General features: G+C 32.8%; 1 protein-coding gene across 4 annotated transcripts in view; it reads left to right on the top strand.

Moving 5' to 3' along the window:
* Positions 1-17,310, top strand: part of PTPN4 (protein tyrosine phosphatase non-receptor type 4) — a 206,525-nt gene that overhangs the window by 128,061 nt on the left and 61,154 nt on the right. For all 4 annotated transcript variants that reach the window (XM_055316224.1, XM_055316225.1, XM_055316226.1 and 1 more), the window contains one exon: positions 13,945-14,008. In XM_055316224.1, coding sequence (XP_055172199.1) covers positions 13,945-14,008 — 64 coding nt within the window. The remainder of the gene's footprint in view (positions 1-13,944; positions 14,009-17,310) is intronic.

Below are 17,310 nucleotides of genomic sequence, written 5' to 3' on the forward strand. Positions count from 1 at the left end.
TTCCTGGTGGGAGTGCAAACTAGTATACCAACTTTGGAAAACAGTTTGACAGTTTCTTTAAAGTTAAACCTTGATGTAATCCAGCATTTCTGTTTGAATATTTACGCAAGCAAAATGAAAACCTAAGTTCGTATAAAGATTTTTACAGTGACATTCATAGCTACATTATTTATAGCAGCTCAAAACAGACCTACAAATATCAGTTGGTGAAAGGATAAGCAAATTACGGTATATCTCCATAGTGGAATACTCTTCAGCACAAAAAGAAATGAACTATTAATACACTAAATCATTTGGATGACCTTGCCCTCAAAACTTTATGCTAGATATAAGAAGCATAAAGCATAAAAATATGTGGACACAAAGACCACATATTCTTTGTTTCTGTTGGTATGAAATTCTAGAAAACCCAAATTACAGAGATAGTAGACCAGTGGTTGCCAGGAGCTGAAAATGAGAGGAGGCAATTGATTGCAGAGGGACACCAAGGGAACATTTTGAAGTGATCAAATGTTCTATGTTCATTTTGTTGGCAGCTAGTTACATAACATTTGTCAAAACGCTTTGAAGTATTCATTAAAGCTGGTATATTTCATTGTGTATGTTAACACCTCTGTAAAGCTCATAAAAGAAAACTAAGTTTCATTTAGTGTTTCATCTCACATCTTTTTAAATACTTGCCATGTAATTCAAACCTGGTGTTTGGAAGAGGATATAAAACAGTTTAAGATACAGCCCCCGGTGGCGGCGCAGTGGTTTAGCGCCGCTTGCAGCCCAGGGCATGATCTGGAGACCCCCAATCGAGTCCCACGTTGGGCTCCCTGCATGGAGCCTGCTTCTCCCTCTGCCTGTGTCTCTGCCTCTCTCTCTCTCTCTGCATCTCTATGAATAAATAAATAAAATCTTAAAAAAAAAAAAGATACAGCCCCTGCCTATTAGCAAACGCACAAAAAAATAATTAGAAAATTAATAACAAATATGTGATTATAATCTTCATAGAAGATAATTATCACTCATTTTTATAACAGTGAAATGGTAAATGCACATCTTTGAAATTAATACATTTCTGATTTTTACTAAAAGATAATTTAAAAAAATATTTTTGTATTTCATATTTTCTATAAATGTCAAAATCTGAAAAATTCTTTTCTGATGATGTGGATTAAAATAATAGTGATAATCTAAGTTTTTCTGTATTTTCAAAACCCTATATTGTATACATACTCCCTTTTTATTATTATAAAGATTCTAGAAGAATTTTTGAGAAATTGTTTTGGAAACACAAAGGATACAATCTCTCTAGAGAAAATTTGAATGCCTCCATGATATTTGAGATGGTTTTTAAAGGATGAAGGGAAATTTCATCAGTGAAAAGGAAGTATGGAAGAGGTATGTGTGGATTTAGGGAATTCAAGTAGAGATAGCAAGCATTTGCAGAGACCTAATAGTAAGAAAGGATATGGCAAGTTGAAGAAATGATGAGCTGTTTGGTTTGGTTTCTCCTTCAGTTGTCTTTACTGAAGATAGAAGCAAGGGCACAAGAATTTAGGAATATTTTGCATAGAAGAGAAATTAGATTCAGATTGTGACAGATCCAACATACTCTGTATGCTAAGTAAGGAGTTGGCATATTAGTTTACTGGTAAATATGCTTAGAACTAGTTTATTGTTGAGAAATAAAACTCACACTTCCAAGTCTTTATCATAGAAGTTAGGTTCAAAAAAAAGAAAAAGGATGTGAACGTTTATGATGTTGATTGGGAAGTATATAGTGTTTATTTTAAATTTTGTCTTGAAGAATTAAACTGGGATTTTAAATTGGTAGAGCTACTGTATCTACATCATCATGGAACCTAAGAGTTTCTTCTGATCTTAACTACTCATGGCAGTACATACTAACAAACTGGCAGGAATACTTAAAGGTAATTGACTAATTGCTAGAGACTGAGCAAAGACTGGCTTGGGAGATGAAAACTTCTGAAGGCCCAGCCTTACAAAAGTCCCCACACTTTAATTAGTTTTACTACCACCAGGCATCCCACCAGGTTACCAGGTGGAAGATTGGAGAAAAATCTACTCATGCTCTGGTGAGCAGGGTAGGGTAAGCGGAGAAGTAACCATTTTGATATATGCTCAGAGCTTTCTCTTCTCCTTAACAAAGATCTGCCCTCAAGAAAATCTGATTTACGTGTACTTAACCAATATGGATTTTACCAGAGCATAACCAAAGTGGGAGAAGAAAATACCATTTCCAAGCTACTCTGTATCTCTTGTGAGAGAGTGAGCTGAAAAGCACTGCAGATCATAGCCAAGTAGAGACAACTAACCACTGAATCCTGACTATAGGTTAAAGAACAATTCCTTCCCAACCCCTCACCCTACTGCCACATCAACAGGGCTCCTGTATAACAACAGGAAATTACAACTTAAATAACTGCAAGGCTCAAGACTATTTTTAAGAAGGAGTCTTTCAGGAAACCTAAAGACTACTAGAGGAAATAGTAGCCTCAAACACTTCTCTCACATCTTCCTTTGAAGAAAGCATAATTTGATTGGTTTGTTTTTTAAAGGATTCATGCCCCCAGAGCATAATTGAAAACAATAGAGCAATGTGTTGTTAGGGGTGTTTTATGCTGGGTATCCTTTTTGAAGGAATGGGATGATTGGTACCATGATTACTCAGGATTACTGTGGATATACCTCAAGGTCCGCCTTCTTGAAGAGCAACAGCATAAGTTTAACACTGAAAGTTGGCAGACTAGGTCAGGGAGATGGAGTGGGAGAGGGTAGTGGTCGATGAATTTCATGAAAAAAATGCAGCAAATAACAATGACAAGCTGTGGCCAGGGTTACACGTATCTTTTTGAATTAGTGTTTCTGTTTTCTTTGAATAAATCCCCAATAGAGGAATTATATTTCTTGTCTTTGGATTTTAGCCATTCTGACTGGTATAAAGGGATATTGTGGTTTTGATTTGCATCTCATTGAGGATTAGTGATGTTGAGCATCTTTTTGTGTATCTGTTGGCCTTTTGTATGTCTTCTTTAGAAAAATGTCTATTCAAGTCCTCTGTCCATTTTTTAATAGGTTTGTTTCTTTGTTATTAAGTTGTATGAGTTCTTTATAATCTGGATATTTAACCCAGTATGTAGTACATGGTTTGCAGGTATCTTCTCCGATTCTGTAGGTTGCCTTTTCATTTTGTTAATTTTGTTTGCAATGCACAAGGTTTTGTGTTTTTTCTTTTGTTTTTGTGCTTTTGGTGTCATATCCTAAAAAATCATTGCCTAGACCAATATTAAACTACTTCTCTATGTTTTTTTTCTGGAATTTTATGGAATCAGGCCTTATGTGTAAGCCTTTGATCTATTTTAAGTTAATTTTTGTGAATGGTGTATGATAGAGGTCCTATTTTATTTTTCTGCATGTGGCTATCTAGTTTTTCCCAACACCATTTGTTAAAGAGACTATCCTTTCTTCATCAAGTGTCCTTGGTTCCCTTATAATATTAGTTTTGACTATGTATGTGGAATTTAATTCTAGGTTTGCTCTTTCCATTGGTCTGTTTGTTTATTTTTATGGTATTTCCATAGCATTTTCATTACTGTAGCATTATAGTATAATTTGAAATTAGTACAAATTTTAGGATTGATTTTTTTTTTCTATTTCTGTGGAAAATGCCATTTGAATTTTGGTAGAATATGCCTTGAATCCATAGATGACTTTGGATAGCATGGACATTTTAACAATATTAACTTTCCCAGTCTATTAACGTGGAATGAAGTGTCTTTCCATTTGTTTCTTTCTTCTTTGATTTCTTTCAACAAAGTCGTGTGGTTTTCATAAGGTTGATAATTCCCTTCACTAAATTTATTACAGGTATTTCTTTGTTTTGTTGCTATTATGAATAGGATAGTTTTCTTTCTTTTTACAGATGTTTCATTGATAGTGTATAGAAATGCAAATGATTCTTATGCTTTGATTTTATATCCTACAACTTTACCGAATTCATTGCTTAGATTCAACTGTTATTAGTTGAATCTTTGTCATTTTTAATATCTATATCGTCATATTCAGAAATAACAATTTTACTTCTTCCTTTTCTATTTAGATGCCTTTTATTTCTTTGTATTGACTAATTGGTGTAGCCAGGACTTCATTGCTATGTTAAATAGGAGTGGTGAGAGTTGTTTTTTTCTTAATTTTAGGGGAAAAACTTCAGGTTTTGTTTATCAAAGTATAACAAAGTATAATGTTAACTGTGGTTTTGCTGTATATGCCCTTTATGATGTTGAGGCATATTCCCTTCGTATACAATCTGTTGAGGGGGTTTTGTTTGTTTTTTGATCATAAAGGATATATTTTGTCAATTACTTTTTCTACATCTATTGAGAAGATCATATGAAATTTATTTTTCTTTTGTTCTTGTGGCATTTCACATTTATTGATTTGCATATATTGAACTATCCTTCCATCCCAGGGATAAATTGTATTTGGCCATGGTGTATCATGGTGTATAACTTTTTAATGAGTTCTTGAATTTGATTTGGTAGAATTTTGTTGAGAATTTTTGCAACAGTCTTCAACAGGTATATTGGTCTATAGTTTTCTTGTAGTGTCCTTACCTGGCTTAGGTATCAGGGTGTTGCTCATCTCCTAGAATGAGTTTGAGAGTCTGTCTTCTTATTTTTTTGGAAGAATTTGAGGAGGCTTGCATTAATTCTTTTTCAAATATTTGGTAGAATTTTGTAACAAAGAAATCTGGTCCTGGGATTTTCTGTGTTGGGAGGTGTTTGATTACTGATTCAGTCTCCTTACTTAACTTTGTTTTTTTGTTTGTTTGTTTGTTTGTTTTTTTCTTTTCTTACTTAACATTTGTCTATTCAGACTTGACTTCTTCCTGACTCCGTCTTGGTAGGTTGTATGATTCTAGGAAATTATCCATTTCTTCTAGGTTGTCTGATTTGTTCATAGTAGTCTCATGATCCTATGTATTTCTGTAGTATCAGTTGTAATTCTTCCTCTTTCATTTCTGATTTCAGCCTTTTTTTTCCCCCTCAATCTTGCTAATGGTTTGTCGATTTTGTATATCTTTTGGGGGGAAAAAAAACTCTTAGTTTTGATTTTTGTTTTTTTTTTTTTCCTGGTAGCCATTTCATTTATTTCTACTCTGATCTTTTATTATTTTCTTTCTTTTGCTAACTTTAGACTTAATTTGTTCTTATTCTAGTTCGTCGAGGTGTAAAGTTAGGTTTTTCATTTATCATCTTTCTAATTTCTTAATAGAGTAGACCCTAGAATCGCATAGTTATTTTGTGGGCATAGTTTCACTTTTATGTAAATTTTTTTCAATGAATAGTTTAGTACTGAAACCGTATTTTCTCTTACAATGCTTTTATCATTTTCTTTTCTGTAGCTTACTCTATTGTAAGAATATAGTACATAGAACATACATACAAAATAGGTGTTGATTGTATATTTATTGGTAAGGTTTTTGGTCAACAGTAGGCTACTAGTAGTTACGTGGAATTTCAACTGTGTATAAAGTTGGTGCCTGTAACGCTCACATTGTTCAAGGATCAACTGTATATGCATTTATTGCTATAAATATCCTCTCAGAACTGCTTTTACAGCATTCCATATGTTATTTTTAGTTTCATTTGTTTCAAGATATTCTTTAGTTATCCTTTTCATTTCTTCTTTGACCCATTTGTAGTTCAGGAGTGTTTAGTTTCTACATGTATGTAGATCTTCCACTTTTCCTCATGTTGTTGATTCTTGGTTTCATACCTTTATTGATTGAAAAGATATTTGGTTTGATTTCAGTCTTTTTAATTTTGCTAAAACTTGTTTTGTGTCCTACCATATGATCTATTCTTGAGAATGTTCCATATGTACTTGAGAAGAATGTATATTCTAGAATGCTACTGTTGGATTAAATCTTCCAATGATGTCTTTTAGGCCTATTTCATGTAATGTATGGTTCAAGTCCATTGTTTCCTTATTGAATTTCTATCTGGGTGATCTTCCTATTGTTGAAAGTGGGGTATTAATGTCCCTTGCTATTATTGTACTATTTCTCCAAATCTGTTAGTATTTGCTTAATATGTTTAGATGCTCTGATGTTAGTATTTGCTTAATATGTTTAGATGCTCTGATGTTAGTATTTGCTTAATATGTTTAGGTGTTCTGATGTGGACCACGTAATATGTTTGTTTAGGTGCTCTCTATCTGTTAGTTTTTGCATAATATGTCTAGGTGCTCTGACACATACTTAAAACTTTTATATCTTCTTGATGAATTGATCGTTTCGTCATTATGTAATGAATGACTTTCCTTCCTTGTTTCTTGTTACTATTTTTGACTTGAAGTCTATCTGATAGAAGTGTAGCTAACCCCACTTTTTCTTAGTTTCCACTTGGGTGGAGTATCTTTTTTCTGTCTTCTTGAGGGGATGTGCGTCCTTTTGTCATTTTACTGTAGGTTTTTGTTTTGTTTTGTGTTACATTGGAGCTTATTTTATAGATAAAATAGTTCACTTTAGACTGATACCAACTTATCTTGGAAAATAGTTCACTAGACTGATGCCAACTTATCTTGGAACACCCACAAAGGCTTCACCCTTTTACTATTCCCTTTTATATTTGTATTGTTAATATGGAGCTTTTTATGTTTTGGATGTTCTAAGTCTGACTGTAATTTTTGCCTTTCCCAGTGTGTTGTATACTTTTTGTATATTTTACATCACTGATTTGTATCTTTTCAACTGGAAGAATTCCTTTCACCAGCTTAGAGTTGGTGAATTCCTCAACTTTTGTTTGTCTGTGAAAGCTTTTATTTATCCTTCATATCTGAAGGTAACTTTGCCAGATAAAGTAGTCTTGTCAGTTTTTATCTTCAACCCTTTTAATGTATCTTTCCACTCTGTCGTGGCCTGTAAGATTTCTGCTGAGAAAGGGCTCCTTTGTAGGTGACATTCTTTTTCCTGGCTGCCTCTAAGATTCTTTATTATTGATTATTGATAGTTTGAGTATAATATATCTAGGAGAAGACCTCTTTGCATTGTGATACTACAATGATCTATTAGTTCTATGGACTTGTGTGTCGAAGTCTTTCCCCAGGTTTAGGATATTCACTGTTATGTCTTTAAACTCTTGGTCCTCTTCTCCCTCTTTTTTCCTTCTGGAGCCCTGAATATTCTAATACTTTCCCTTTTTGCTGGGATCCCTGAGCTCAGGGATACTTTCATAGCTTTTTAAAATCTTTGTTCTGTCTTCTGCTGAGAGTTTCTAGAATGATTAGTGCTATAAATATCCAAACTTTGCATTACCATGAAAATATTTACTTAGATGATTGGGCCAGGATCCCAAAGCAAATTTTGCCAAGTAAGGTTGAATCTCTTAGCCTCTTAGGTATGAAGGCTAGAATAGGATCTGTGTATTATTTATTAAAAGGTTAAAAAAACAAGGCAAATGTATTTTGCTGATACTGATTATATAAATGATGCTTTGAAAACTCCCCTCTTACAGGATTATATGACTTGGGTATAAGAAGAAAGGCAATATAGAAAGGAAAAATAAAAATATCATTATGCTTTTTTATATTAAATAAAAAATATTTTAAAGGTTGTCCCATAAGATTTTGAAATGTTAAAAATTTCTTCTCCAAATTGCTTATAGTTTTATTTCATTTTTTTTGAGATTAAGTTTTTGGGAGAAAAAAAAAAGTTTTTGGGAGGCAGTTTTAAATTCACAAGAAAATTCAGAAGAATATACAGAGATTTCCATATATCTCCTAACCTGACCCATGTATAGCCTATCCCCGTTAACATTACTCTTTATAATGGTGTATTTTTTACTAAGGATGAACTTATATTGACACATCATAATTACCCAGAGCCCATAGTTTACAGTGAGGTTCACTCTTGGTGGTGTACATTCTGTGGGTTTGGATAAATATATAATGATGTATTATCCATCATTATAATACATTACAGAATAATTTTTTAAAGATTTTATTTATTCATGAAAGACACACAGAGCGAGGCAGAGACATAGAGGGAGAAGCAGGCTCCATGCAGGAAACTCGATGTGGGACTTGATCCTGGCACTTCAGGATCACACCCTGAGCCAAAGGCTGATGCCCAACCGCCGAGCCACCCAGGCATCTCTAATTTTTTTTCTTTAAGAATTCTTCATGCCCCACAATCTCTCCCATTGACTTCTGTCACGTACTATTCTCTTTTTTCATAGTTTTGCCCTTTTTTTTGTATGATTGGAATCATAACCTTTTCAGATTGACGTCCTTTACTTGTTACATGAAGTTAAGTTCCTTCTCCATCTTTTCTTGGTTTTGATACAACATTTTTTGTAGAGCTGGATAATTTTCCATTATCTGTATGTACCACAGTTAATTCATATATCTGCTACTGAAGGACATCTTGATAGCTTTCAGGTTTTGGAAGTTATTAATAAAACTGTTATTCATACTTATGTGCAGCTTTTTGTGTATATGTATATATTCCTGTTTCCTTTGAGTAAATACCAAGGAGTGCAATTGCTGGATGTATGGTACAAGTATGTTTAGCTTTATAAGAAACTGACAAACTGTCCACCAAAACAGCTATACCATTTTTCATTCCCATCAAAATGAATGAGAACTGTTGATCCACATCCTCACCAGCAATTTAATCTGGGTTTTGGCCATTTTATAGGTATGTCATGGTGTATCATTGCTTTAATTTGCATGTGAAGTGTCTTTTCCTATGCTTATCTGCTCTCTGTATATCTTTTGTAGTGAGGTTTCTGTTACGGTCTTTGGTTAATTTTTTATTGGGTTTTATTATTACTGAGTTTTAAGAGTTCTTTGAATATTTTGGATAATAACCCTTTCTCAGATGTGTCTTCTACAGATATTTTCTTCTTTGTTTTGTCTTACTTTACTTTATATTGTCTTTCACAGAACAAAAGCTTTTAATTTTAATGAAATCCAGCTTATTATTTCTTTTATAGAACATATTTTTGGTGTTCTAGCTAAAAAAGCATCATCACATCTAAGGTCATCTAAGTTTTCTCCTGTGTTATCTTTTAGTAGTTTTATGCCTTTAATTTTACATTTAGGTCTCTGATCCATTTTTAGTTATTTTTTGTGAAGCATATACTGTCTGTCTAGATTCATATTTGTGTTCTTGAATGTTGACTTGTTCCAGCACCATTTGTTGGAGAAACTGTCTTTGCTCCATTGTATTGCTTTTGCACCTTTTTCAGAAATCATTTGAATGTATTTATGGGGGCTTATTCCTGGGTTCTTCATTCTGTTTCATTGATCTATTTTGTCTATTCTTGTACCGGTACCATACTGTCTTCATTACTGTAGCTTTAAAGTATAGATTGAGTGATCTCATTCTTCCAACTCTCATATTCTCTTTCAATACCACAATACCAATTGTGGGGTTTTTTTCCTCTCCATATAAACCTTAAAATCAATTCATCAATATCCACAAAATAACGGTGGGATTTTGACTGAGATTTCAGACATTCTGAAAGTGGGAATTGACATCTTCACAGTACTGATTATTCCTATCCAGAAATACGGAGTGTCTTTATATTTATTTAGTTCTTTGATTTCATTCATTAGAGTTTTGTGGTTTTCCTCCTATAATTCTAATACATATTTTTTAGATTTATGTATAAGTATTTCGTTTTTGAGGATTCTAATGTAAATTTTGTTTATGGTGTTTTCAAATTCTACTGTTCATTATTGACATACAGGAAAGAAATAGACTTTTTGTATTAATCTTATGTCCTGCACCTTGCTATAATTGCTTATTAGTTCCAGGAATTTGTCAATTCTCTTGGATCTTCCACATAACTGATCATGTCATCTGTGAGTTAAGGTTTATGTCTTCCTTCCAAATCTGTATCTTTCATTCCCTTTTTGTGCCTTAATTGTATTAGCATGGAATTCTCATATGGTGTAGAAAAGGAGTGGTGAGCTGAAACATCTTTTCTTTACTTAGTAGTAAAATTTCTAGTTTTTCACCATTAAGTATAATGTTAGCTGTAGGGTTTTTTTTAGAAAGTCTTTTATCAAGTGGAGAAAGTTTCACTGTCTTCCTACTATAGTGAGAGTTTTCATCATGAATGGTTGTTGGATTTTGTCAAATGCTTATTTGGCATATATAAGTGATTTTTTTTAATCTTTCAATGTGTCTGTTTATATTAATTGATATTTGCGTTAAAGTCTGTTCTTTTTGAAATTATTAGAGCCCTTTTTTTCTTTCATTCTTTTTTGAGGTATAATTGACATATAACATGTTATTTTCAAGTGTACAATAATGATTCAATATTTATATATATTGCACAATGGTTATTACTGTAAATCTGAACAGTATTCATCACTACGCATAGTTAAAATTCTTTTTCCTCATGATGAAAACTTTTAACAACATTCAAATGTACAATACAGTATTATTAACTATATTCACCATGATGTACATTAGATCCCTAGTACTCCTGCTTTTTTTTTTTTTTTTAATTACTCTTAACAGGTATTTTTTTGTACATCTGTTTACATTTAACCTATATATGACTTCATATTTAAATAAAATATTGTTGTGTCTTGTTTTTTTGATCTACTCTGATGTCTTTTAATTGTTACATTTAGCCCATTGATATTTTATTATTAATTTTTAAAATTTAATGTACATTCAATTAACATATAGTGTATTTAATATTAGTTTCAGAGATAGAGTTCAGTGACTCATCAGTTGTATATAACACCTAGTGCTCATTACATCATGTGCCCTCCATAATGCCTATCACCCAGTTACCCTATCCCCCTACCCCACTTCTCTCTAGCAACCCTTAGTTTGTTTCCTGTGCTTAAGAGTCTCTTATGGTTTGTCTCCCTCTCTGATTTTATCTTGTTTTATTTTTCCCTCCCTTCCTCTTTACTCCTATGACTTGTTTTCTTAAATTCTTCATATGAGTGAGGTCATATGATAATTGTCTTTCTCTAATTGACTTATTTCACTTAGCATAATACCCTCTAGTTCCATCAATATCATTGCAAATATCAAGATTTCATTTTGTTGATGGCTGAGTAATATTCCATTGTATAGATACACCACATCTTTATCTGTTCATATGTTGATGGACATCTGTAGCCCATTAACATTCTTTTTAAGATTTTATTTATTTATTTGAGAGAGAGGGAAAGCTAGAGAGAGCACAAGTGGGGGGCAAAGAGATGGAGAAGCAGACTCCCCACTGAGCAAGGAGCCCAACATGAGGCTTGATCCCAGGACCCCCCAGAATCATGACCTCAGCCAAAGACAGATGTTTAACTGACTGAACCGCCCAGGAGCCTGTCCAATGGCATTTTAAAGCATTTTTTATATGTTTGTATTAATATCTAATATATTCATTACTATGTTATCTTTGTTGCTCGTTTCCATTTTTGTATTTCATTCTTTTTCTGCCATGTTTTTTTATTGAGCATTTTATTGTGGTTTTCTTTTCTCTTCTTAGCTTATCATTTTTACTTATTTTGCCTTTTTTTTTTAAGTGGTTACTCTAGAGTTTGCAATTATATTTATATTAATCCAAGTCTACTTTCAAATAATAGTATATCATGTCACGGGTAGTGTGAGTGTCCTATAACAATTAGAAAATAATACTAATTTCCTGTCCCTTGTATCATTGCTGTCAATCATTTACTAACATAGCATGTAACATATATAATTCTATGGATAGGATAAGTACATAAACATACATAATTGTATACATTGTTACTTTTATTATTTTGAACAAACTGTTATATGTTAGATCAGTTAAGAATAAGAATAACCAAAAAAATAAAAAAATAAAAAAAAGAATAAGAATAACCAAGTTTTTATTTTACCATTTATCATCACTTAGTCCTTTTTTCAGTGTTTTTCCTCTTCATATTGATCCAAGTTTCTGGCCTTTATTATTTGTTTTTCTTTTTACATTTCTTGCAAGGTAGGTCTCATGGCAACAAATTCCCCCCCAATTTTTATTTGAGAAAGTCTTTATTTCTCATTCATTTTTGAAGGATAATTTCACAGAAGATGAAATTTTGGGTTGATGCATTTTTTTCTCTCAACACTCTAAATACTTCACTCTGCTGTCTTCTTGCGTCATGATTTCAGAGAAATTGGATATACCTTTTCTTACCTTTGTTCCTCTGTAGGTGAGAAGTTTTTTCTTCTGGCTTCTTTTAAGATCTTTTTCTTTGTCTTTGATTTGTTATAGTTTAAAAGTGATAGACCTAGGTGTGGTTTTTTTAAGGCATCTATCCTGCTTGTGTTCTCTGAACTTCCTTGATCTGTGGTTTGCCGCTTGATGTTAGTTTGCAGAAGTTCCTTAGTCATTTTTGAGTCAAACATTTCTTCTGTTACATTTCTCTTCTCTTGTTACTTCCATTATCATATGTTACTGTATGTCACATCTTTTGTAGTTGTCTCATACTTCTTGGATAGTGTATTTGTCCTTTAGTCTTTGCTTTCGGGGCTTTGAGGATTTTATTGGTATATCATCTACCTTTGAAATGATTTCCTTAGCTGTGTCCAGTGTACTAATAAGGTCAAGAAAAGTATTTTCTGTGATAGTGTTTTTTACCCATAGATTTGGAGGGGTGTCTTTCTAATGATTTCCATCTCTGTGCTTAGATTTACATTGCCCATCTGTTCTTACATGCTTTTTGCTTTATCCATTAGCGCCCTTAGCATATTAATCATAATTGTTTTAAATTCCCAGTCTCATAATTCCAGCATCCCTTCCATGTCCGGTTCTCTTCTGTCTCTTCACATCATGTTTTTGCTTTTCGGTTTGCCTTGTAATTTTTTGATAGCCAGACATGATATTCCAGTAAAAGGAAGTGCTATAAATTGGCCCTTAGTAATGTTGTTGTGAGGTGTAGGGGGATTGGCAAGTGTTCTGTGTCCTGTGACTACCTCTCAGTGTTTTAGTGAGCCTTTTCCTCTATACTGAGTTTCACTAGTGTTTCTTTGGGGTTTTTTCCTCCCTGCTAGGGGGGATAGGATGGCTAGAGTGAGTGGGAGTTGAGTAGGCTTCCCCAGGTTGATTAAGCTCTAGTAATACCCCAGCGGATGAGGATTTGGTTAACTAGTTTCCGCTAAAGGCTGACCTTCTTAAGAACAGAGTGCTCCAGTATATTTCAAGATGGTTTCTTTTCCCCTTCCCTAGCCGGAAACCCAAGGGTATTTTTCTCTGATATTTACCAAGGGAGTCTGATTGGGCTCCTAGAGATAAACAACTTTGCAGGAGGTCCTCCCCTTCCCGCAACAGTGTCCCTCTGGAGCTTTTATCACTGCTGAATATGTCCACATGTAGCCTCCAGCAGTTCTTAAATTACAGTTCAGGTTTCCTACCCTGGCACTAGTTCCTCCAGCAGTTTCTGCTTGTGAGTCTCTGCTCTGATAAGCTGCAATTCTCTGTTACTCACCCGTTGGTCTCTCAGATCTTCGGTGTAGCATTTTACCCTATGCCCTCCCCTCTCTTGTGAATCCAAGAAGAATATGTTGAGCTTTTTTTTACTTATTACAGTGGAGTGGTGATTTCTAAGCTCCTTACAGAACAAGAAAACGACTTGTAGTTTTTGGTATATCTTGAAATTTTAATTTGTGGTAATGTGTTTTTATGTATTTCTCTAGATATAAAATTGGAAAAGATATAATAGTTCACAGCAAATATACTGATAAAACTTTGTTCAGTTGATAGATTCTAGTTTTTTCATGAAGCACCAAAATCTTTAGATTTCTTATGTAATGGGTATATATATGATTTAATGTTTAGATATTATTGAATATAGAGCTAAAAGATTTTTGTATTATTTTAAGTTAATGTTTTTGTATTTATTCAGTATTTTAAATACTCCCAATTCATTCTCTTAATCCAGGCTGAAGATTGTAAAAATTTCTTTTAAGTGCAAACAGTTTTTTATTCAACTTAGAAAAGAAGTGGTGAGTATTGATCTAATAATTATTAATATAAGTGAATATATTTATAAAAATAGTATTCATAAAAATAACATTTATGTGAACTTAATATTTATGTAAATGAAGTCTTAAGAAATGAAATTATTGATGGCCACACTTTTAGTATGAGTGAAATTATTACTAATGTTGATAACTGACTACTGAGTTAATTCACATTTTAGAACATTGTTAATTTCCATGTGATTCTGATTTAAAGTTCTTCTACTCTCTTTTGAGCTTTGAAACTAATCTGAATCATGATGTTCATTGTCAGTTGTCAAGGTCTATTCTAATCTGAATCATGGTGTTCATTGTCAGTTGTCAAGGTCTATTCATGAAGGTAATAACTGAGCATTTTTTCATATATATTTCCCCCCACTACTAATCAACAGCACTTCTTTTCATATATAAGCTCATTTTCTTTTAGGGAAACTGAGTGTTTAGTTTTGTTTCTAGGTCATGAATGTATATTTTATTTCCTCCCTTTGTGGGAATACTGATGTCCTTTTTACATATTGAATACAGTACATTAAGTTATCATGTAAAGTATAGCATTGGAAAGAGTTTTCACCTTGTAAATGATTTTATCTATTTAATTGACTTAAACTCATTTTTATCTTCTGCTTTAAATGATTTCTTATAAATCTTAACAAATTAATGCAGATTTCAAGATAGTTGTGTGTGTGCATGTGTATAAAATGTATTTGAAATCTTTAAAATACTTGAATCAGCTGTGTTTTATCAGGGTAATAATCTGACTATGGTTTATCATTTATATTCCCAAAATATGAACATTTTTTTCTATTATTTTATTGAATTCCACAGGAAAGTATACAAATATTAAGGATAGTATTTGATTGATAGATATATAATATATATGTAATATTAATATGTAGAACATTACTACTGCCTTGGTATTATTGCTATTGGAACTGATGCCCATTTGTTATTATTAACCTTCCCAAAAGATAAATACTATTCTCATTTGTTTCACTGTGGATTAGTTTGCTTATTTTTGAACTTTAAAGAATGCAGTCATACATAATGTTCTCTTTTTGTCTACATTGTAACCTTAATATTGTGAGGTTCATTCATATTATACATAGCAATAGTTCTATTGCTGTATGGTATTATATCGAGTGAATATACCGTAAATTATTCATTTTTATGTTAGTGGGCATTTTGCCATTACCAGGTTGTAGCTATTATGACTAATACTGCTAATGAAAATTTTTGTACATGTTCCAAAATACCTGGAAACTAGAGAACAAATATTTTACTTTAAATTATTATATTGGGGATCCCTGGGTGGCGCAGCGGTTTGGCGCCTGCCTTTGGCCCAGGGCGCGATCCTGGAGACCCAGGATCGAATCCCACATCGGGCTCCCTGCATGGAGCCTGCTTCTCCCTCTGCCTGTGTCTCTGCCTCTCTCTCTCTCTCTGTGACTATCATAAATAAAAAAAGAAATCTTTAAAAATTAAAAAAAAAATAAATTATTATATTGTTAGAAGACAATGTAGAAGTCAGTTCTAGATTTTCCCCATTAATGATACTATCGTTATTGGCAATAATAATTATGGTATTAACATTGATTGAGGTCGTAGTATGTATCTGATAATTATACAGCTATTTTCATGTCATTTAATCCTCACAACTATTCTCCAAGGTAATATATCATTAGGAACGTGTTTAGCCACAGTAGTTAGATCAACAAAAGTCATCTAACTACTGATTAACGACTGTAGATAGTCATAGTCTGCAGTGTTGCCTTGTTAATGTTTTTCTCTGAAACATGTCTTATACTTAAATACCCAAACATTATAGAAACTACTTTTCTTTCAATATAACATTTTTACCTATTGTTTATAAAATGTGGAAAGTGGATTTTGTTGGAAATTTGTTACAAGTTGCCCAAATACAATTAGTAGAAAGTCCAAATCACACCTAAAATTTTTGAAGTATGCAAAAATGTCAGAAAAATGTTTGATTCTTAGATGTTGCTTTTCCTGAGAGGCATTTCTGCATGCTCCTCTGTGTAAGACCTTCTCTGTCATTTTGCATTATTTATGGCATGTGGTACAATATGTAAACTATTGGGGCCTACTGTTAAACACAATTCCACTGTTAAGCACAATTAACTCTTTGGTGATGAAAAAATAGTATTTTAAGTATATTATCTTCTAACATAGTAGTTTAATATTTATACATGGGCATCTTACTGTAGTTTCATTATGGAAATATATCTTTTGATAGTCAAACATTTCTATCAAAGGAATAGAAAACTAACCTTTAAAGAAAAGATCATTCACTTAGACTGTGTTAAAATTAAAAACCGTATCCATCAAAAGACATCATTAAGGGAGGGAAGTGGCACAGATTATGTATATAATACACATGGGCGCACACACAGGGACCACATCCTTGGTTATATGTCAAACTCAATCCAAAAATACGCTGCTGATTTAAACAGATACTTCAGAAATGAGAACATCCACATGACCAGTAACATAGGAAGGTGTTGAACCTCACTAATCATCAGGGAAATATAAATTATAACCAAAATGTGGTCCACCAGAATCGTGATAATAGTGTAATGAAAAGATTGATAAGCCAGTGGTTGGTAAGTATGTGGAGGATATACTGCTGATGGAGGGGAGTGCATATTGATCCAACCATTTTGGAAAACTGTTGGGCATTATCTAATGAAGATGAGCACATAATCTTATGATCCAGTAACAGAAATGCACACAAATATCCTCAAACTGGAAACATCAGATGTCTTTCAATGCCAAATGGATAAATAAACTGGTATATTCATATGACAGAATGAATATGATAGAATGAAAATTATTTTCACAACCATATGGATGAATATAAAAACATAATACTCAACAAGCCAGACGTAAAGACATATATATATATGATTCCATATATATAAAGTTCAAAAACAGTTATAACCAATCAATGGTGATAAAAGTCAGAAGAGGGATTACCTTTGCAAAGATAATCTGGTAGAAAGGGGACATAAAGAATACTTCAGAGTTGCTAGTAATAATCCATTTCTTGCTCTGGATGTTAAATGGTCATATCATTATATGAAAACCAGAGCTGTACACTTAAAACATGCATGCCTTTATATGGTTTACTTCAGTGAAACCATATAAATAGTAATTTGTACCAGTCTTTTAGAGAAAAATTAAAGAAATGTGTGTATTATGCTGCTGCTTATTTTAAAATTTGAGTTGCATAATAGTGTTCAGAAGTGATGAGTGAATATACCTATGTA

This window comes from Nyctereutes procyonoides, unplaced genomic scaffold (assembly GCF_905146905.1).
Source record: "Nyctereutes procyonoides isolate TBG_1078 unplaced genomic scaffold, NYPRO_anot_genome, whole genome shotgun sequence".
Taxonomy (NCBI): Eukaryota; Metazoa; Chordata; class Mammalia; order Carnivora; family Canidae; genus Nyctereutes; species Nyctereutes procyonoides.